Genomic DNA, 20,375 nt, shown 5'->3' with positions numbered 1-20,375 from the left:
ATCCAAATTTGGCACCAACGCCTGGGTCATCCTCACAATCAAGTCTTGCAGCGGGTGCTTAAACATTGTCCAGTCACTTCTAATAAAGTCCACAGTTTCGATGTGTGCTCAGCTTGTCAGCTTGGGAAGTCCGCGAGGTTTCCGTTAGATAGGGTTCCTAATAATAGTACAAATGTATTAGACTTGGTTTTTACCGACGTTTGGGGCCGTCCCCAGTTATTTCCCATTCAGGCTTTCGATATTTTGTTCTGTTTGTAGATGATTTCTCCAGGTATACCTGGTTTTATCCACTACGTGTAAAATCTGATATATATAAAGCTTTCACGTATTTAGGGCTATGGTAGAACGTCGGTTTTCGCGTTCTATCAAAGCCATACAGTCTGATTTGGGAGGGAATACCGTCATTTACATATGTCTTTGAAACGTTAGGAATTTCTCATCGACAATCCTGTGCTTATACCCATGAACAAAATGGAAGGGTAGAGCGTCGTAACCGACATTGTGGAAACCGGTCTAACCTTGTTAGCCCAAAGTTCTACACCTATGAAATACTGGGATTTTGCGTTTGAGTCAGCCACGTTTCTTATCAACTGTTTACCCTCGTCAGCTATTGGTTTCAAAACACCCCATTACCAAGTCTATAACACTCCTCCGAGGCCCGGGCGGAAAGAAAGACTCTATGAGTGTGAGGTAGCGACAGCTGATATAACCCGCCCGAAGCGACACCTTTAAGAAGAATTGCCTGCGTGGTGCAATCCTTCACAAGAAAATAATCCTTATGAAATTCAAAGTAGACATCATTTTCGTTAGTGAATTTATAAACAGATAACAAGGAGAGCGATAAATTCGGGACATGAAGTATGTTCGACATTTTTAACGGGTGCAACCTAGAGGGGATAACCGTGCGACCTACACTAGTTATATCCAAACCTGAACCGTTTCCAACTTTCAGAGTGTCGTTGCCGATGTATGGCTCAGAGTGATCCATCAGACTGACATCCGGTGTAGCATGGGATGTGGCTCCAGTATCCGGGAACCAAGACTCGTCCGCCGACGGAGCCGCTGCGTCCCCGGAGTATGCCGCATGAGCTTGCGGCGACGGCTTCTCGTCATATCGACGGAAGCAATTAACGGCAGTATGGCCGTAATTGCGGCAGATCTGGCACCGCGGGGAATTACGGCCACCACCGCGTCCAGAGCCTCCTGAGCCACGACCGCGCCATTGCTGTCCGCCACGACCACCCGCGTGACGCCCTCCATTGTTCCGGCCACGTCCAGCGTAAAACGCTGCGGGCGAGGGTTGCGACGACGTAGAATCCGGTACGCCAAAGTCATCGGCGTGAAGAAACTCCTGCGACTGTAAATGATCAGCCAGTTGCGGGAGGGTGATTGGCGTCGCAGCCGCTGTGAGGGTGCTCGCCATGGCGCGGAACTCCGGGCGTAATCCCCGGAGAACGTAGAGGAGTTGTTCATCGGCAGTTAGCGGTCTTCCGGCGAGCGACAACGCCTCGACAAGCATCTGAGCCTGCCCTAGGTACTCCGCCGGTGTCGAGTTTCCTTGCCGGAGTGTCTGAAAGCGGCCGAGCAGACTCAGACAGCGCGTCCGAGATTGCGACGCGAAAGCCGCCGTTATCGACTCCCAAACCTCCCTGGATGTCTCCTTGCCGACAGCCAAATACATAACCTCGCTTGTAAGCGAGGAAACGATGAGCGAAAGGATCCCTTGATCCTGTTGGATCCACGGCGCGTAGGCGGGGTTGGGAACCGGCGGCGATGGGTTGGCAGTCGTCGATGGCGCGGCGGCGGCCAGTGTGGGTGGCGGACAAGGCACGGAGCCATCCAAGTACCCGATCAAGCCTTGGCTACGGAGGAAAGGGAGGATCTGCGTACGCCAATATATATAGTTTCTGGTCGTGAGTTTTAGGGAAACGTGGTGGTTCGCGGTGGAGATATGTGTCGCCGGCGGTGTTTGCATGGCGACAACGGGGGTGATTGCGCCATCAGTCGGAGAGGCTGCCATCAGAAACGGGTAGGGTAGGGTAGGGCTGTTTTAGGAGAGAGGATCTAACCTAGGCTGATACCAGATGAACGTAGGCTTTTTGCAATTGATAACTGAATTACAAGAATAGAGCAATACCTATATGAGAGTCAACATAAGACTCTCCTAGCTTATAGGTACTAACTATTGACTACAACTAATCACTACTGACTAAACAAAGTTATTATATGTTACATGGTTAATATTTGGGATCCTAAATCGTCTGCCCCATGTGTAGTATATAGAAGACCTCTACACCTCATAGCTACTTACTGGACTCTGCTTGGGCATGCATACTGGAATGAAACTGGGAGATTGGACAATTAGTCCACTTGGGATTGATTCAAAGACTGATGGGAGGCACAAACCAAGAGTCATGCTTCCCCATTAGATATCTTTTGCCTAAATGTCTTGTTTCTTGTATAGGTTATAACATTGAAAGAATGTTCAAATGGCATTATTAATTGGTGAGGTTATTATAGAAAGATGTATAAGCTTGAAAACTAGCTGATGCCATCATGTGATAGTTTTGAAAAGAATTAATACCTTTTAGTTCTCAAAACTTTATATATATTGTCCATCTTCTGAATTATTAGTGGTGTAAAATCTAGTTATTCTCCGTTTTCTTTTGTTCAAAGACTTTTTTTTCTTCCATTTTTCTTTTTTTCGTTTGTTCTCCTTTTGCCGACAATAATATTTTCCCTTCTTCCTATTAGGAGATAATCAATATATGTCACGTTTAATAATTTAGGGTGACGTTGATAATTATACAATTTTTCCTATTTGATTTATGAGCTTATTTATACTTTTTTTTTAAAAAAAAATTTTTGGTTATTTTAATTAAACTGATAAAAAAAATGGAGCCCAATAAGGAAGACAATACGTAGTCCAAAGACTAAAAGTGCCAAAGCCCAAACCCTCAGAACTCGCGCCCTCATTTTCAATTTCTCACTGCCTAAACCCTCGCGAGTGAAGTCACGTCATCTCTCTCGCTCTCACAGAGTCGCGGGCTACTCTCACTCTCACTGCGGCGAGCTAGAGAATCAGGCAGGCAGAGTGGTGAATCGGCGATAACCTCCGGGATCTCCGCCGTCTCCGGTATGTCATAGCCTTCTACTACTGTGTTGAAAGGAGAAATATGGAGATTTAAATGTTTAATTAACTATTTCTTACTGCAATTTTCTAACGTTTATGCACTACTCTCTCAATCTCTTTCGGAATCTGTGGTCGTTGATTATACACTTATACAGAGTTGTAGCCCTTTAGCATATAAAATACGACAAAATGCTATAAGTTAGTTTTGAGATTTGTGAATGCTGCTTAGGCCGTCTCTGTTGTTGTTTCCCTTTGAAAGTTAAACGATCTACTGGTACTATTAGTGGTCCATGGAGGATTTGACTATTTGAGGGCAATCAATAGTTATTTCTGAAATGGAGTATTGTTACCTTTCATGTTTATTTTATTATATACCATTGTTGTGAACAGGGACGGAGCCAGAAATATCTTTCAGTGGGGGCGAAATATACAAATAAAAAAGATGGTTAAAAAAAACACTTTATAAATATAATGATAAATATTATTAGATATAGGCGAAAAATAAAACAAATCATAATTTTATAAAAGTATTCCTAACAAAATATGAAACATAATTAATTTGATAAAATAATTCAAATAGAAAACACAATATAAATTACATATCTCATTATTAATATAAAAATACAAAATATGAAACATATAATTAATTTGATAAAATAATTCAAACAGAAAACACATTATAAAGTACATATCTCATTATTAATATAAAAATTCATAAAGATTTTTTTGAAGCAATAGAGGGAATTAAAATCCGGGTTTTTTGAAGCAATAAAGGGAATTAAAATTATAAGGGTTTTTTGAAGCAATAAAGGGAATTGAAACAGAAGCACCATTAACAAAACTAATGTGCTCCACGCAGGAATCGAACCAACGACCTCATATATAAAAACACGCTAATCTACCACCTCATCTATTAATCTATTGTTTACCATGTCTGTTTTTATATATTTATATCTAAAACATGAACTATATATACACATATACATACAACGCTATATAGGGGGTGGGGGTGGGGTGAGTGGGGGCAGCTGCCCCCACAGTGGTTCCGTCACTGGTTGTGAAGGAATAATGTAAAGCAGTAGGAGATGCCTAGAAGGTGATATAATGTGTGAAAGTCTTGGTTCTCTTTCTATTAGGTTTGAAGTTTTTTTTTTTTCCTTCTGAATTACAGGATACTAGATTGCTAATCCATTGATCCAAAAACAGATAATCTGTAACTTTTTCATATAGCTATTTGATTTTTTAATTCTCTTTCTATTGATTTGAATATGACACTTATCATAAATTTGTAGATGTCATCATTATCACAAATTTTTATTCACCTAAAACATCGTAAATTTGTAGATGTCATCATTATCATCACAAATTCCTCACTTCTATTAAATTAATACGGAGTAATACTTAATAGAGTTTACTTATTGTGGTTTTGATACTAAAATATGATCTCTTCAATAAAATATATTGGATTTTGGAGGATCAATGAACTATCAAACTAGAGATTAGAGATGGATGGCTGCCTTGTTATCTTGATGATGAGATGTGTAAATCTGAGCAAGTGAGCATCCATTGTTTTTGAAGTTGGCATGTAGACAGTAGATCAGTACTAGAACATGTGTCACATGACACTTGAATGCTAGAATGTCTTATTTCTAGTATAGGGTATAAAATTGAAAGAATGTTCAATTGGCATCATTAATTAATGAGTTTATTATGGAAAGATGTATAAGCTTGAAAACTAGCTGATGCTATCATCTGTTAATTTTGAAAAGAATTAATACCGTTTAGTTATCAATGCTACTGTTTTCTTTTTGAAGAAGAAGAATAGCTTAATACTTTGAATTAATTTTTCAGCTAATTTACTTGGCAAAAACTTGGAATTGGGAAACTTGAATGGACAGTAGATTTTTGTATTTGATTATTTGTGCTAGGCAATTTGAAGTCTTAATGTTTGCACATTGGAAATTTAATTAAATAATATTTGTACTTGAATCGAGAATGGACTTTATGTTTTGCTTTGTTTGTTTATGATTTGTCGTTGAATACTTGAGTTACAACTAGGGGTGAGCAAAATATCGGTTAATCACCCGATAACCGAACCGACCGAAAAAGTCGTTTATCGGTGGGTTTCGGTTATTAACATTTTTAAAAAATCGGTTTTTTGGTATTTCGGTTATTTTACGGTTTTGGTGTTTCGGTTTCGGTCGGTGACCGATAACCAACCAATATATACATATATAACATAGCTATGTTCTGCTGTTCAGCGTTCACCCATTCATTATTTCATTCTGCCCAATACCAAATAGCCCAAAAGCCCAATATTAAACTCAAATGTCCAAACCATGTTTACATCTAGTAAATCCCTAATCCCTAATCCCTAAAAATTATTCGTTTATTCCTTTCTTCGGCTTTGCTTCTCCACTCCACAGACCACAGCCACCGACGACGCCACGATGGTTCTTCAGTTCTCCCTCGCCTCTCGCTGCTTCTATGCCTAACGCCCTTCGCCCTCAACGACACTCCGGTCAGGCAGACAAGCAATCGCTCCCTCGTGCGGTGACGCCCTCCGGCCTCCTACCTCGCTAGTGGCTCCTCAGTCCTCAAGCGGTTAGACCTCACCTCAGCCTTTCCCTTCAGCCAATCAGCCATCTGCGGCTCTGCTAGTCTGCTTCACTGAGTCACCGATCAAACTCACTGTAACTCTAAGGTTCTGAGTAAATTTATGTTTTTACATATTAAAATTAAAAGGGATTTCTTACATTATATGCTGTAATTTTTGCAACTCTCTGTATTTCATATTTTCATACATTAAATTTGTATATATTTCTTGCAAAATCGTATCGTGGACTCTGGTGTTAGTGTTTCAAAATTAATTTTGGAGTCTGGACACTTGGACAGTGTGTTACTGTGTTTGAAATTTTTAAAGTTTTCTTTAATTGTTAATTAATATTTTATGTAAATTTTTGAAAAATTAACCAATGAAGTTACTGTGTTTGAGACTTTAGAAAATTAATATTGGAGCCTCAAGTGTGTAAAATTTCAAACAGTGTGTTGTGTGTTACTGGGTTTGCATCATGCTTAAGACATTAAGTTTTTTAACTACTTAACTAGTGCCATTGCTCGGTTTTTCGGTTAACCGAGATAACCGACCGAAAACCGATTCGGTTAAGGCATTTACTTCGGTCGGTTATGATGGTCAAAATTTGTCATCGGTTTTTCAGTTTTTCGGTCGGTTATGTAAGTAATGTAACCGACCGACCGTTTGCTCACCCTAGTTACAACGTTCTTAGGAGTTTGCAGCCTACAACACAGACAAGCAACTCTGCCATACCAACTGAAACATTTCAGTTTTAGTTCTATGGGTTATTTTTTTATTTTTTTTTTGGTGGGATAGTTCTATGGGTTATGCCTTGGCTGTTATGGTCATCTCAATTTATTTATTTATTTTTGGTTATTTTGGTTATTAATTGAAAACTGACCAGTCTGACCTAAACCTATTGATGCCCATCTCTAGTTTAGATCAAAGGAGAGTAGCTTTTATGGTCTTGGTTGAATGCAAAATTAAGTATATTTTGGCTTTGCTGCATATATGTTCTATTTGTGGGCTTATGTTTATTTACTTCGATCATTTTCTTATTTGCACCCTACAGAGTCTAACAACATGATTCGAAGAATAGCCCAAATCAACCATCTGAACCCTTCGATANTGGGCTTATGTTTATTTACTTCGATCATTTTCTTATTTGCACCCTACAGAGTCTAACAACATGATTCGAAGAATAGCCCAAATCAACCATCTGAACCCTTCGATACCTCGAAGAATAGCCCAAATCAACCATCTGAACCCTTCGATACCTGCATCTCTCGAAACTTTAAGCCACCAATTTATACAACGATGCTTAGTGAGTGGGACAGCAAAGGGCAAGGGAAAATTGAAGGCAGGTCAGATCTTGAAGAGATCCAAAATTTCTACCAAAAAGGGCTCAGAAACTATACAGAAAGAGGCTCCAAAAAGAAGAAGTGAGTTCGATGAAATGCTTGAAGAATGCTTGACTTCAACATCACCTCGCCGGTTCTTGAAGCCAAAAGAGATGGAACGTGAAGCAGAGAGAGAGAAGATGGGCCTAACTTCCAAAGCCCGCGAAGATGAGAAAAAGAAATTGAAGAAAATGGGGAAGGAGTTTGACTCTCCTTGGATGATTGGGACTCCAGGTTTGGACCTGATTTCTTTAGGGTTAGTTGATGCGGATAAGATACCAAAGTACGAGATGACGGTAGAGGATGGGCGAAGGCTAGCCAAGGAGTACAGTAAGGTGTTGATGAGGAAGCATAGGGCGAGGCAGGCTGCAGAGTCCTCGCTGTTGAGGTTGAAGAAAGAGGCTATCGAGGCACTGCCGGATAATCTAAAAGCTGCAGCTTTGGTTCCTGATTTATCCCCATTCCCAGTAAACCGGTTTATGGCAACCTTGACACCTCCAATCGAAGGATATATTGAGAAGGTTCAGGAGGCAGCAAGGAGGAGCTCTGGAAAGGAGAAGCTCCGATAAACAAGCTTCAAGGTTAGGTGTTTATGCTGTTTTCTGCAATAATCCATCGTTCAGTTCATTAAAGACTAAAGACATATGCACTGGGAAACAGCATTACTTTCTGTTAATCATCAAGACAACAAAATTGCATCTTTTGTAGCTTTTCACTAATTTTATTTTGATAATTGTGCAACAAAAGAAGTCAGGGTCGACTGGGAAAGTCTTTATCTGCACAGATTGCAACCTTCTTTTCTCAAGGTTCCATATACTGATTGCACCAGATGAACCTCCAGATGTTATAAGGGGCTCTCCACATCAATGCTTAATGATAATGTGGTAACAGAACTCTTTGTATAATCAGAATCCTGTCGGGTTGGTTGCAGTTGCTGCTAATTCTATTACAGGATTAAGGAGAAAAGACAAATAACTTTTCATAGAATGAGATTTTGGCTCATGTGTCATGTATAATTATTTAATCAGCATGTTTTTTAGTAAAAATTACTTATGAATGAATTCTTTTAATAAATATTACTTTAAAAAACATTTTTTCTTTATTTAAAAAGAAAATGAAAAAACACCTCAAAAAAAATTATTATTTGGTCACAAATTCAACTTTTGCCAATATCTTCATAGTTGAGTCTTGATTTTATTTTTTTTCGAGATTTGTGGGCTATTGTAAGGGAGTGAGGTTTTTCATGTGTACACTTTTGAGTAATTGTGGGTTTTTGTCTATCACCCAAAAAGAAATAGAAAATATTACTAAAGGATTTTTGTCTGATTTAGAAAATATCCTTGATTTAGAAAAAAAAAAGGTAAAAATTGGGAAAACAGCACTGAATTATTACTAGTAGGAATGATTAAGAATTATTAATGGTATGTAATTATAGAGAACGATAGCATTTCTTTAAGTAATTCAATCAAATTAAATTATTAAACTCGTAATAAATCTGACTTTTATGTTTGAATTAATTTTATTTTGATTTGATCAATTCAATGCCTAATTCACATAGTCAAATAGATCTCACTGCACGTAACAATTAGTCATTGGTATTAAAGGACTGTCAATTTTTTTTTCCCTTTTACCCAATAGGGTGATTGTACAATTTTAGTTAACAATTGTATTAAAACATCACCTTGACATAAACTCAAGGACTAAAAGCAACTACAACACCAATAACTTATGGATCAAATCAATTGTATTTACGACGCTATGGATCAATATTCCAATGAGCATACTACACTTATTATTATTATTTTCCCTGATGAAAGAATTAGGCATTGGTTCTAAGGTAAACTATTTTTTTTCTTTTATTTTGCTCTTACATGATTGTGAGTAATGTCTAGCAAAAGTATGTATTACTAGCAGCTAGATGCACCAAGATCTTTAGTACTCCCTCCGTCCCATTTTATGTGTCTGGTTCAGTTAACGAGACTTGACTGAAGTTATTTTTAATTTAATGTTTAATAATATTAAGTTTAGTATTAGTATACAAAATTTATATATTTAGAAACTACAATAAAAGTACTATTAAACACAAAAAAAAAATGAGTAAAAAAAATACTAAACAAGAATAAACAAAAAAAAGAAAGAGTTTGTTTGACCAGCGAATAGTAAGTATGACAGATAAAATGGGACAGAGGAAGTATTTTATTAATTCAATGTGGAATGTGAATGACAATATAATGAAGTTTGAAACACGGAGAAGAGGGTGCAAATACACAAATGTGAAGAGGATCAAATCAAAGTTTGAATTGAGAACAATGATGAAAAGAAAAATAAAAGTTTAGTAGTAGTGCAATTATACTCCACTATTGAATTGAACATACAATGCATGAAATGAAACCTCCCCCAACATAGTGATCAAATCATTACCATCTTACTTAGTCAATTCCCAAACATTGTTACAGTATATTGCCCATCATGCCTCGTTGAGAGGCCACACAAACTTTTAACTACCCCATAGTTTAATTTCTCATCACAGAAACTAAGTATTCAAAAAAAGTAATATAATGAGTAGTCGAAGATCAAACTTAAAACTTTTCAATCTAATTAAAATCAATACGTCAGTTACATTCAATCTAAAATTATATAGTAATAAACACTATAATTGAATAATTCTTTTTTTAACATATCAAAATTTCATTGACTTCACCGGACTATATTCTGAACCCATGAACTTGCTTACGTCTCCATAATTTATCACTAACTGCTTTGAGTAATCCATTATTTATCATGCATGCATGCAATATAATTAGAAATTCATCAGCATAATACTTAGGTTGATGCTTGCAATTTAGGTATAGTATTCCTTTTGTTGGATCCAAGCGGTACATTAGTATTAATCAAAAGACCAATGGATACATTCAATTAGGTTATCAACTATAAATAACGTTAATTATTATAAATACTCTCTTAAAGAATATATGGAGAATAAACTATTTATTACAAATAACAAAATCAAAATTACTTCACAAAACTGACATTCATAATATAATGCACAAATATGTTACCTAATAAGTTAAGGATATTCACCAACTAGATAACAACTTGAGCTTCCAAACATTGTATCTACAAGTCTTGGGACACTTTTGCATATGAAGCAAAAGAATGGAAGTCTCTTTGATGGGACCATACCTTAATCAAGCAATCATTCCATGGACTTGAAAGTAAGTTCTATTACTATGAAAAAGCAAGATTTTCATTGGACAGGCCAAAAATATGTTGAAAAATGAAACCATATAATAAGTAATTAATTACAGTACCCCCTATGACTAGCTGAAAACCCATTAATTACATGCTTGAATTGAATTGGCTTCAAAAATGTACCAATTTCAAGCAATGTAATGAAGTAATTAATGGTTGTTGAACTATCAACTTTTTGGAAGGCTTTGTTTTTCCACATGTCAGTTGCATGCACAAGTGGAAACAACACTTCTTCTTTATCCCCCAAAGTTTGAAAATAATGTTGCTATACGTATTCCCTACTTTATATTTAGTGGAACCATCATTTCTTAGGATACTCAATCATGTGGATAATGACTTTTTAATTTTAATTAAAAAGAAATTTAAGACTTTCGGTAATTTAAGACAAATAATTGAGGGACGAAAAGTGGCAACAATATAATTGAGGGACAAAAAGTGTTATTTCTCTATAACTTAAAGACAAAAAATGTTGTTTTCCTTAATAACAATAATTTTTTTTTTTGTTGGACCATAAGTTTCATCAATCATTCAGCTAGGACCACACACCAAGGCAATATTATTTGCCTGACAGATCAGATCTCAAAGGGTGACAAAGTACTCATTGATCTTTGGTTAAGCTAAATTACAAATAAAAATTGAAAAGTTAACAAACTGGACCATTCCAAAAGTGTTACGTTATTTCCCTATGAGTTAAGAATGAAGAGTGTCATTTTCCTCATTATGATTATAAACAGTTTTATTTTTTTTTTTTCATCTAGCCACATATTGTTCGATCAATATTTAATTCATATCACACACCAAGACAAATCATATCTGTATTGAATAGACCTTAAAAGGTGACAAAGCACTCTCATTAACCTCTATTTAAGCTTAATTACAAATAAAAATTAAAAAGCTAAAAAATCAGACTTGGTCATTCCATCTACCCATTAAACACCTCTAGTCCCAAGTCTTCATTATATGCCTTATTCTTTGTTCCGATCCCTCATTTCTAGAACTCCATTAGATTCATGTATTGTACCAAAATTGCTACATTGATCCAATTGTTCTTTATCTATTTCTTGGCGTTTTTCCCAACCTAAGACCATAATTAATGATTCTTTTTTGAAATTTAGAGAGTCCACACAATTGGTGGCTTTGATGTTGATCATTCTAAACCCTAATTAAATTAGGGGAAAAAAAAGTTGAATAATGCTTCAAGCAATTCCATAATTCCAATTCCACATTGTGACCAATGACTTGCAAGTTGCAACTCTCTTTCTTCTATTGGAACCGACGCGCACTCTAATCAATTAAAGAAGATGATGAACACAACATCAAAGAATGGGGCAAGAAACCAATTGATTAACTATCATTATTGAGTTGAAATTTTAGACTAAGTTGGGCTGAAAAAATCAAGTGTGAAAGTGAAGCCATGTAAAATGATATGAGTAACATATCTTATTCGGGAGAGGAATTCGTTATCTTTAAAAAAATATGTGTTATATTGTTTCAATACCATATTAGAACTTTTTATTGGCGTTCTTGATTTGAGTCGGTTAACTATGACCAACCTAAACTAGTAACAACCCTTGTGGAGTTGTGGTCCTTTGATTATCGAGCCAGTCAACTATAAACAAATGAACAATCATCTTCATCATTATATTATTATTATTATTATTTATTACTTAATAACTATGAAAGAGAAAAGTGCGGGTAATGTTTATGTAAGAGCGCCAATAGTCATGGTTTTATTCAGGTTTTTTCAAGCCACCTGAGAAAGAGAAAATGGAAGAAAAAAAAACGAAAAAAGTAATGTTGTCGAGAAGAGAAAAAAGGACATTTAGTGTCACATGTGCGAAAATGACGTTATTTTTTTGTTTTGTTTTTTTTTTTTTCTCTCTCCGCTTGACTGCTTGAGCCTGACAAAAACTCATTGTACTACAAATGTGATTTTTTTTTCTCTCCTCACCCATCTCTCCTCCAAATCACCATCTGTCACCTCTCCAACAAAGCATAAAAATCAAGAATAAACTATTGATGGGGATGCCCAGACCCTAGGGGTGTTATTTTGCCTTTATCACACATTGAATATAATGTTTAAGGGTAGCACTTTTCTTTCTTTAAATACTATTGCATAGTATTTGTGGTTTGAAGAATGTGAATGGACTGTTAAAGAGGAAAACCTCACACACCACCGTGGCCCCGCTTGGCCCAGAATGCAAACATGCAAGCTACTATCTATATCTATATCTATATCTATATCTATATTTATATATATATAATAACAGAAGTTCCTGGAAAGCTTTTCCCCCCAAAAACTGGAGGGCATTTTAGTCAAAAGATAAATAATAAATTAATATAATTAAATGAAAAGAATATAATGGTGGATAATGGTCAAGGCTTTTGAATCAAAACATAATTAATAAGATTAACATATATATGACCTGGTTATATATAAATGGATATTGACTGAAATTTTTATATTATATTATGTAATATATGCACAAACGAATCAAAACATAATTAATAAGATTAACATATATATGGCCTGGTTATATATATTTTTTTGAATGCATGGCCTGGTTATATATAAATGGATATTGACTGAAATTTAACGGAAATTTTATATATATATATATAAATCCTTGTCCAAACATTTACTCAGAGTAGCTTACATTTGTCTGGCATGGTAAAGTTTAGAGTTAATATCCAATTTAGTCCTCAAGTGTAATAGGTTTTTTTTTTTTTTTTTTTTTTTTTTTTTTAAATTTAGTCCTAAATAATTTTTTTGTGCTTAATTAGGTTCTCAACTTGAATAGTTTTACCCAATTAAGTCATCGACTGTTAAAATCAATGACTAAATTGAGAAAAAGTAAGTATGGTTGAGAACTGAATTGAGTAAAACCATTATAGCCTAATACTAACTTGAGTAAAACTGATATAGTTGAAGATTAAATTGAATATTAATAGAGGTGAAATTACGAAATTATTTAACAGAAGAATCAATTGAGTAAACCATCGAAGTCGAGAACTTAATTAAACACAAAAACTCATTTAAAACTAAATCTAAAAAAATCAATATAATCAAGAACTAAATTGGATATTAACTATAAACTTTAGATCCATTCTCATTCTGTCGTTCCTCCTACTTTGATCTGTGCCACGACATATAGTACCTACTTTCTGAAAGATTATAAACTCTAAAAAGTTCTAAATATGAGATTTTTACTAAATGGAAAATAAATAAATAAAGTCAAAAGAACAGATCAGGAAAATGACAGGAAATTTAAACGCATTAAAATAATAACAAATAAAAAGAAAGGGATATATATTAGAGTTAATTCCAGCAATGGTCTTCCGACTATGTTGATTTTACAAAATTAGTCTTCGACTTTTAATTTGGACAGTTTAGGTCCCTTGACTTTCAAATTCTTTCCAATGTTGGTCCTTTCGTCAAATTTTAGTTAAATTGAGGTCAAATGAAGGGGTAAAATTGTCCGTTCACATGTTTAGTGTATTATTATTCGTATTTCTCTTGTCATATACGTTGTATATATAAATATAATCTCAGTCGAAGTCTCAATCGAACCCATATAATCTCAGTCGAAGAGACTTCGACTAGCATTATATTCATATATATAGCGTATATGACAAGAGAAATATGAGTAATAATACACTAAATAGGTGAATGGGCAATTTTACCCCTTCATTTGACCTCAACTTAACTAAAATTTGACAAAAGGACCAACATTGGAAAGAATTTGAAAGTCAAAGAACCTAAATTGTCCAAATTAAAAGTGAAAGACTAATTTTAGAAAATCAATATAGTCGGAGGACCATTGCTGGAATTAACTCATATATATTATTAGAATTTTCTATAGAACGAATAATATCATGTACAAAACAAAAAAGGGGTCTACAACTGATTATGCCTAATATTATTGGGGAACAATGTCAATACTCAACAGTATGTGTCTATATATATATATATATATATATATATATATGACGGTAATAATGTTACCGGGTATATTTGAGTATTATTGAAGTGTGATAGTTTGAGTACAAGAGTTTCAGTACAATTACAATAGAGTAGTGTGTGATACCCGAAGTCCCCTATCCTCTACCACAAGTCTGCTACTTATAATATGGTTGCAACGGCCGTAATAATGGAGAGCCGTTGGAGTAATTATCATTCCATCAATGTGTCGTCTTTGTGTAACAGGTGACCGTTTGTTGCCTTCGGGTCAGTGCTGATGATTCGGGTCAGGTACTGATGCCCAATTATCCTTTCAATATATATATATATATATATATATATAGACACACACACGTGCGCGCGCACACACACACAGGGATTGGATCAAGTGTGAAGATCACTTCCCGTACGGAAGTGCGATTAACACAAAAGGGTGCCCTTTAAGTGTACAATTGATGCACCTAAGCACCTTAAGAAGTAAAACAACGCACCTAAAATTTTAGATCAACGCACCTTAAGTTTCAACAAAAACGCACCTTAAGCTCTTACTGATGAATTGACGCACCTTAAGCACAGAAACCACGCACCTTAAGAAGAAACACGATGCACCGTAACTATGTACCTTAAGTTTGACAATACAGAAAATGACTAAATTGACACTGCATTTTTTTTAATCATTGTTAATCTTGGATATTGATTTAGGCAAGATCGATGGCTCTCATCTCAACACACCTCCGCACCTAGACGCATCATTCGCATTTGAACATAATACTATCCAGATCAACGGCTCTAAATTTTTTTTTTAAAATGAACACACTTGCACAAAAGTTTGAGTTATTTAAAAAATGTCACTATTTTTTTTAAATTATAGTTGATCCATTCAATCTAGACACGTGAACGGCTACGATTGGTTCTCAATTCTTTCATGGACATTCATTCTCACCTGGGCGCACCCCTATATATATATATATATGTATGTATGCATGTATGTATAAAGAAATTCGCTCAAATGCGGTTAGTACGCTACCTGCGATCCTGTGGCCTATTTTGAGCCTTAGGATTCCTTTCATCTAACGTCTATAATTGTTTCAATTTTATTAGGAAAATAAGTTGTGCGATTCGGCAGGGGAGAAAATTGTTGGAAAATTGCACTAAAATGGCATTTTAAGTGGTCATTTTGTGGTATAAATATATGTGGGTCCACTTCCGAATTTGGGTCGGGTCAAAGTGGATTCGGGTTCTTCGTTCTTAGACGAAGAGATTGATATATTATACGCTCAAAATGGATAATGGGTGAATGAGAAATTGATTCTCAAAGTAGACCCATTTGAGATGGAATTCAAGTGTGGAAAAGCTTATGTAGCTTTGCCCTACATTGGTTTGGAATGAACCTTTGCACCACTATATATACAAGGGTCTTATTATGACTAAGTAACTTGTATAGCATAGAGGCTCTCTCTCGCGCGCAAGGGGGGGGGGGTGCAAATCAAATCCCAAACTGAGCCTGAAAAGGCTTGACTCGTATACGCCAGCACCTGCGAGCACGAATGTCGTTCGGAAAATTGGCAAGCCTTGCTGGCTAAGTTATGTACTGATCTCTCATTCGAGACATCAACTGAACTGACCTCTCGAGAGGTAGTCCGATGTCTCGAACTATGTTTCGAGCCAAGTCGCTCGAGTGCGATATCGCTCACGGACCAATCTGATGTCTCGAGTAATGTATCAAAGCTAGTACTTCTCGACGTCCCGCGGCACGAACTATGTCTCGAACTCGATCTCTCGAAGGTACGCGGACACGAACGATGTCTCAAACAGCGACTTTGGTGACCTCTCGGATGCAACCGTTCACCTACTGGATACGTTCAGAAATGACTCTTAATATTACGGAATTAATATGATTAATTCCAATCATTATTTCAGAGTTTATTTCTTGATTAAATGGAGTAGTAGTGGGTGCAAATAGGTTGCTAGTGGGTGGAGGTTACGAATTGGAATTAAATGCCAGATTTAATGCAATGATCCCATCCTTCACTATATATTCGTTGGTGAGCAGCAGATTTGTAAGAAGCAATACACAGAATCCCATCCTTCACTATATATTCGTTGGTGAGCAGCAGATTTGTAAGAAGCAAAACACAGAACACACCTACGAAACACTTTCTCCCTCAAAACTCTACTCATCCTTTCCTTCAAGCCATATGCGTTCATCCCACCGTTTTAGTTCGCCGGGCTCCAAGTTTGTGTGCTCAAACGCAGGAGTCGGAGTACGTTTTATCCTGGGAAACCTAGGCCGCAACGTTCCAGCACTTCGGGAAGCGGCAAATAAGGTTTTAAGGAAAGTGGCAACGCGACTCGTACTTACAACCGCCCCTAGTTCGTTCAGGTTCAACCTGTCATCCTCCAAGAAGGCTACTCAACACAGCGTGGTTTGTGTTTCTTGTAATTGTTAATCCTACGTGGATTATTTCTTCTTCCTTGTAATATGTTTAGCGTTGTTTTTCCATTTCCTTGTTTTTCTTGTATTTCCGAGATTGTCAGGAGTATTTTTCCTACAATCTTAAAACCTTATATCTGCTTCTACTCCTTCTGGTTCTCGGATTTCTGGAAAGAAATGGAAAACGTGTTGCCAGTAGCCAACCTTGGGGATGAAAATCCTAATGTTGTCGAAAACAACAGTGGGGGGAACGGCAACAATGTTGCACATTCCCAGGCACCAATGAACGTTGGTTCACAAGGGGGTGTCAGTTCGGAGGGGTATATCCCCACGATGAAGGTACCTACGGTACCAAGTGGTTCGGCTGAAAAACCGGACAAGTTTACGGGGTCATTCTTTAAGAGATGGCAGCAAAAGATGCTGTTCTATCTTGCTACTCTCGGCTTGTCAAGGTTCTTGACCGAGAAAGTTCCAGTGTTAAAGGAACAAGATCCCCAGTCAGTAATGGCAGTTGGGTTTTGGAAGGATTCTGACTTCCTTTGCCGCAACTACATTCTGAATGGGCTGTGTGACTCCCTGTATGATGTTTATCGCAAGATAAGCACGACTAAGGCATTGTGGGAAGCTTTGGACCACAAGTACCGAAGTGAAGATGCTGGAGCCAAGAAATTTGTGGTTGGCAGGTTGTTTGATTTCAAAATGGTGGATTCAAAAACCGTGTTGAGTCAAGTTGAAGAGTTGCAATTGCTGTTGACGAGATTCGTGACGAGAGCATGCCAATCAGTGAAGCCTTCCAAGTGGCGTCCATGATCCACTTGCTGCCTCCGGGATGGAAGGACTTCAAGAACTACCTGAAGCACAAGCGAAAGGAGATGAGTCTGGAGGACATGATCCAGCGACTTCGTGTTGAGGAAGGGAACATGACCAGTGATGGAAGAGGACCTCTCGTGGGAGGTGTGGCGAGCTGTCGTAGGCTCCCAAATTAAACCTTAAAAACGTAGTAGTGAGAGTAAGGATCGTTCCCACGAGGAGTAACTAGTTTGATTTATGAGTTCAAATAAAAGAAGGGGGGTTCGGTATGAAATTAACATTCAAAATAAGTAAATGAATAAATAAATAAATAAATAAGAACAGAAAAGATGATAACCAAGCCAAAGTTTACGAAAGAAATCAATTGAACTTTTAATACTTGGTCTAAGAAAACATTCACCACTGGATTTTAGTAACTGATCATAGATTCACAATTAATTCATAACAATTGAACATTCGTTGTGGGATTAATTCCCGATTTTCCTTAGTCATAGGTAATCAAACACAAGCGGTATCAACTACCCCTAACTATCAAATAACACAAGACAAGCACTTATATTTAATTTGATAGCAGCATTAAAATAAGAAAATCAACGAAACTGAATAACATAAACAAATGCAGTTATGTTTAATTCATATTAATATTCTTCCTATGATTAAATTAACACTAAGCCGTGATAAAATTAATCATAGTTGCTATACAGATTAGAAAATCAATTGAACGAATCGTTAACTAATCTAGCAATAAACTGTTTAAGTAATTAAACTAGTAGGCCTCCTAGCAATTAACTGCAACAGTCATATAAAATAAAACAAATGAAAGCACAGGAGAATATCAATTACTCAAATGAATATGAATTCAACATTAAGAACTAATTCAATCTCACAGTACAGGATGATTCAGGGTTCATGTAATATTTTGACAAAGTTTAGAGAATTAGCCTCGCAGGGCCATGAACCAGAGAATTTTAACAGAAAAATAAAAACTTGTAAACTGGAGAAAACTATAAAATTATGCATAGCTAGTCTGATTCTTCAACAACAAGAACTCACTGCTATTTATACACTTCTAATCCCAACAAAAAACTCTTAAATTGAGGGAAATAATTAATTTGAAAATTAATATGAACCTCTCAAAAATAGACTCAAATGGTAGAAATCATCTTTGCCATCCGTTTCCCCTGTTGACCGACGATATTAACTAATAAAATATTTATTTAACTTATTGATTACTAAACTTTAAAAATAAATAATTATTATATAATAATAAATAATTAATGCTAAAATATTATAAAGATGTACATAAAATAAAGATATAAAATATGTCTATCAAATTCCCCCACACTAAAACGTTTGCTTGTCTCCAAGCAAAAATTATTTGCTAAAATAAAATAATATTCTCAAAACTCATAACACATCATGAACAATAATCTGAAGCACCCTGCAATTAATAAGCTAGCACCCAAGTTCAAAATATGGAAAGAACTAAATAAGTAAGCCCTCACAGGAATATCACTCATCACGCTAAAGTGTTTGATGGGTATAAATTTCACTCAAGTTCATTCCTATAAAATTGCTCTACCATAGGCTTGCATATCTTCTCAATCACCACTACAAGAGCCATGCATGACACAAATCTTAAGGACTTTTCATAGCTTGTAATGGGGTTAGGGTTAAGGTAGGGAATATTTAGGAAAGTAGCTCAAAAAGCTTTCAAACTAGAGGAGCAAATAAATACAAATAATTCCACGCACTCAATTCCCAATCAAAAACACCCTCTTATTGATACTTCAACACTACTATCATTTTCAAAAACAAATAATTTTTCCTCAAATACTATAAGAACTTTCCCATACTCAATTTATTCAATAGTAACTTCAAACTCAACTAACGGATGATTCTTTCTCATTTTCCCACAAATTTTCAGCAACATTTTTTCATTTTCAAACATATATTCTTCATTTTTCAGCAACATTTTTTCATTTTCAAACATATATTCTTCATTTTTCCATACATTTTTCAATCTTTCATACTTTTTTTTTTGAAATCATGAACTGCCTTCACTTTCTTTGTTTTTTTGTTTTTTTTTTTCTTTTGAACAAGAATTGCCTTCATTCTTTTTATAAAGACAAAAATAATTGGCAAACAAAGATACAACCCACCCCACTCTCAATCTTATTAACAAAAGCAAGTGATATCCCCCACACTTATTCTTCACAAACCACGTAGATTACATAAGGAATTTAAAAATTTGCTCCACTAGTTTTTCAGCTGGGTCTAGACATTAATTTTTGGCATAAAAGGCTTGTAATGTGGTTCAAATAAGAAAAGAAAAGGTCAAAAAGCTCAAAGTGGGTTAACAAAGGAAAATAAATCATAGGACAAATCGATTATTTGGCTAGTGAAGCTCAAAATGAAATAATAGCCTTAATCACACTTGAATCATGCATGGTCAAATTAGCTTTAACAGAGAATCAAGGCAAGTTCTAGAGAAACTAAATTATGGAAGAAATCACACAATAGAAAGAAAATAAGACCGAAGTGTCAGTCAATGGCTCAAAGTCTCACAGGTTTATTGCTTACTTAATCTAGCCACTACATATCAAACAAGAAATGCTAACAAACTAATTACAACTTGCCAAACTATTTATTCAATCATGTTATGAATTTCAAGAAAGGAAAATATAATAATTTTTTAAAAATTTTGCAGAAAATAGTAGTAAAATATTTCTGAATTTTTTTAAAAATAAATCTAAATTCCCTCCCCCACACTTATTATCAACATTGCCCCCAATGTTGAGTAAAAAAAA

At 35.7% G+C, this 20,375-nt stretch overlaps 1 protein-coding gene and 1 pseudogene across 3 annotated transcripts; one reads left to right on the top strand and one right to left on the bottom strand.

Annotated features, from left to right (window-relative positions):
* LOC116026981 overlaps positions 1 to 20,375 on the bottom strand; it is a 39,673-nt pseudogene that overhangs the window by 14,331 nt on the left and 4,967 nt on the right.
* Positions 5,510 to 8,165, top strand: LOC116027411. Of its 3 annotated transcripts, XM_031269021.1 has the most exons (4): positions 5,510 to 5,837; positions 6,781 to 6,812; positions 6,961 to 7,689; positions 7,856 to 8,165. In XM_031269021.1, the coding sequence occupies exons 2-3, from the start codon at positions 6,792 to 6,794 to the stop codon at positions 7,675 to 7,677; spliced, it is 738 nt and encodes a 245-aa protein (XP_031124881.1). In that variant the 5' UTR covers positions 5,510 to 5,837; positions 6,781 to 6,791; the 3' UTR covers positions 7,678 to 7,689; positions 7,856 to 8,165. The 3 variants fall into 3 exon arrangements, with proteins under 3 accessions (XP_031124881.1, XP_031124880.1, XP_031124879.1); XM_031269020.1 differs by lacking the exon at positions 6,781 to 6,812 and adding an exon at positions 6,887 to 6,918 and having other exon boundaries at positions 6,961 to 8,132; XM_031269019.1 differs by having other exon boundaries at positions 6,961 to 8,132.

Source organism: Ipomoea triloba, chromosome 8 (genome assembly GCF_003576645.1).
Source record: "Ipomoea triloba cultivar NCNSP0323 chromosome 8, ASM357664v1".
NCBI classification, from domain to species: domain Eukaryota; kingdom Viridiplantae; phylum Streptophyta; class Magnoliopsida; order Solanales; family Convolvulaceae; genus Ipomoea; species Ipomoea triloba.
Note: the sequence above shows the minus strand (reverse complement) of the source record. Positions and strands in the feature narration are given on the sequence as shown.

Coding starts and splice junctions, on each gene's coding strand:
- LOC116027411 (XM_031269021.1), top strand. CDS start 6,792: ATGATTCGAAGAATAGCCCAA. Junction 6,813..6,960: donor TGATTCGAAGAATAGCCCAA/ATCAACCATCTG, acceptor AGAATAGCCCAA/ATCAACCATCTGAACCCTTC.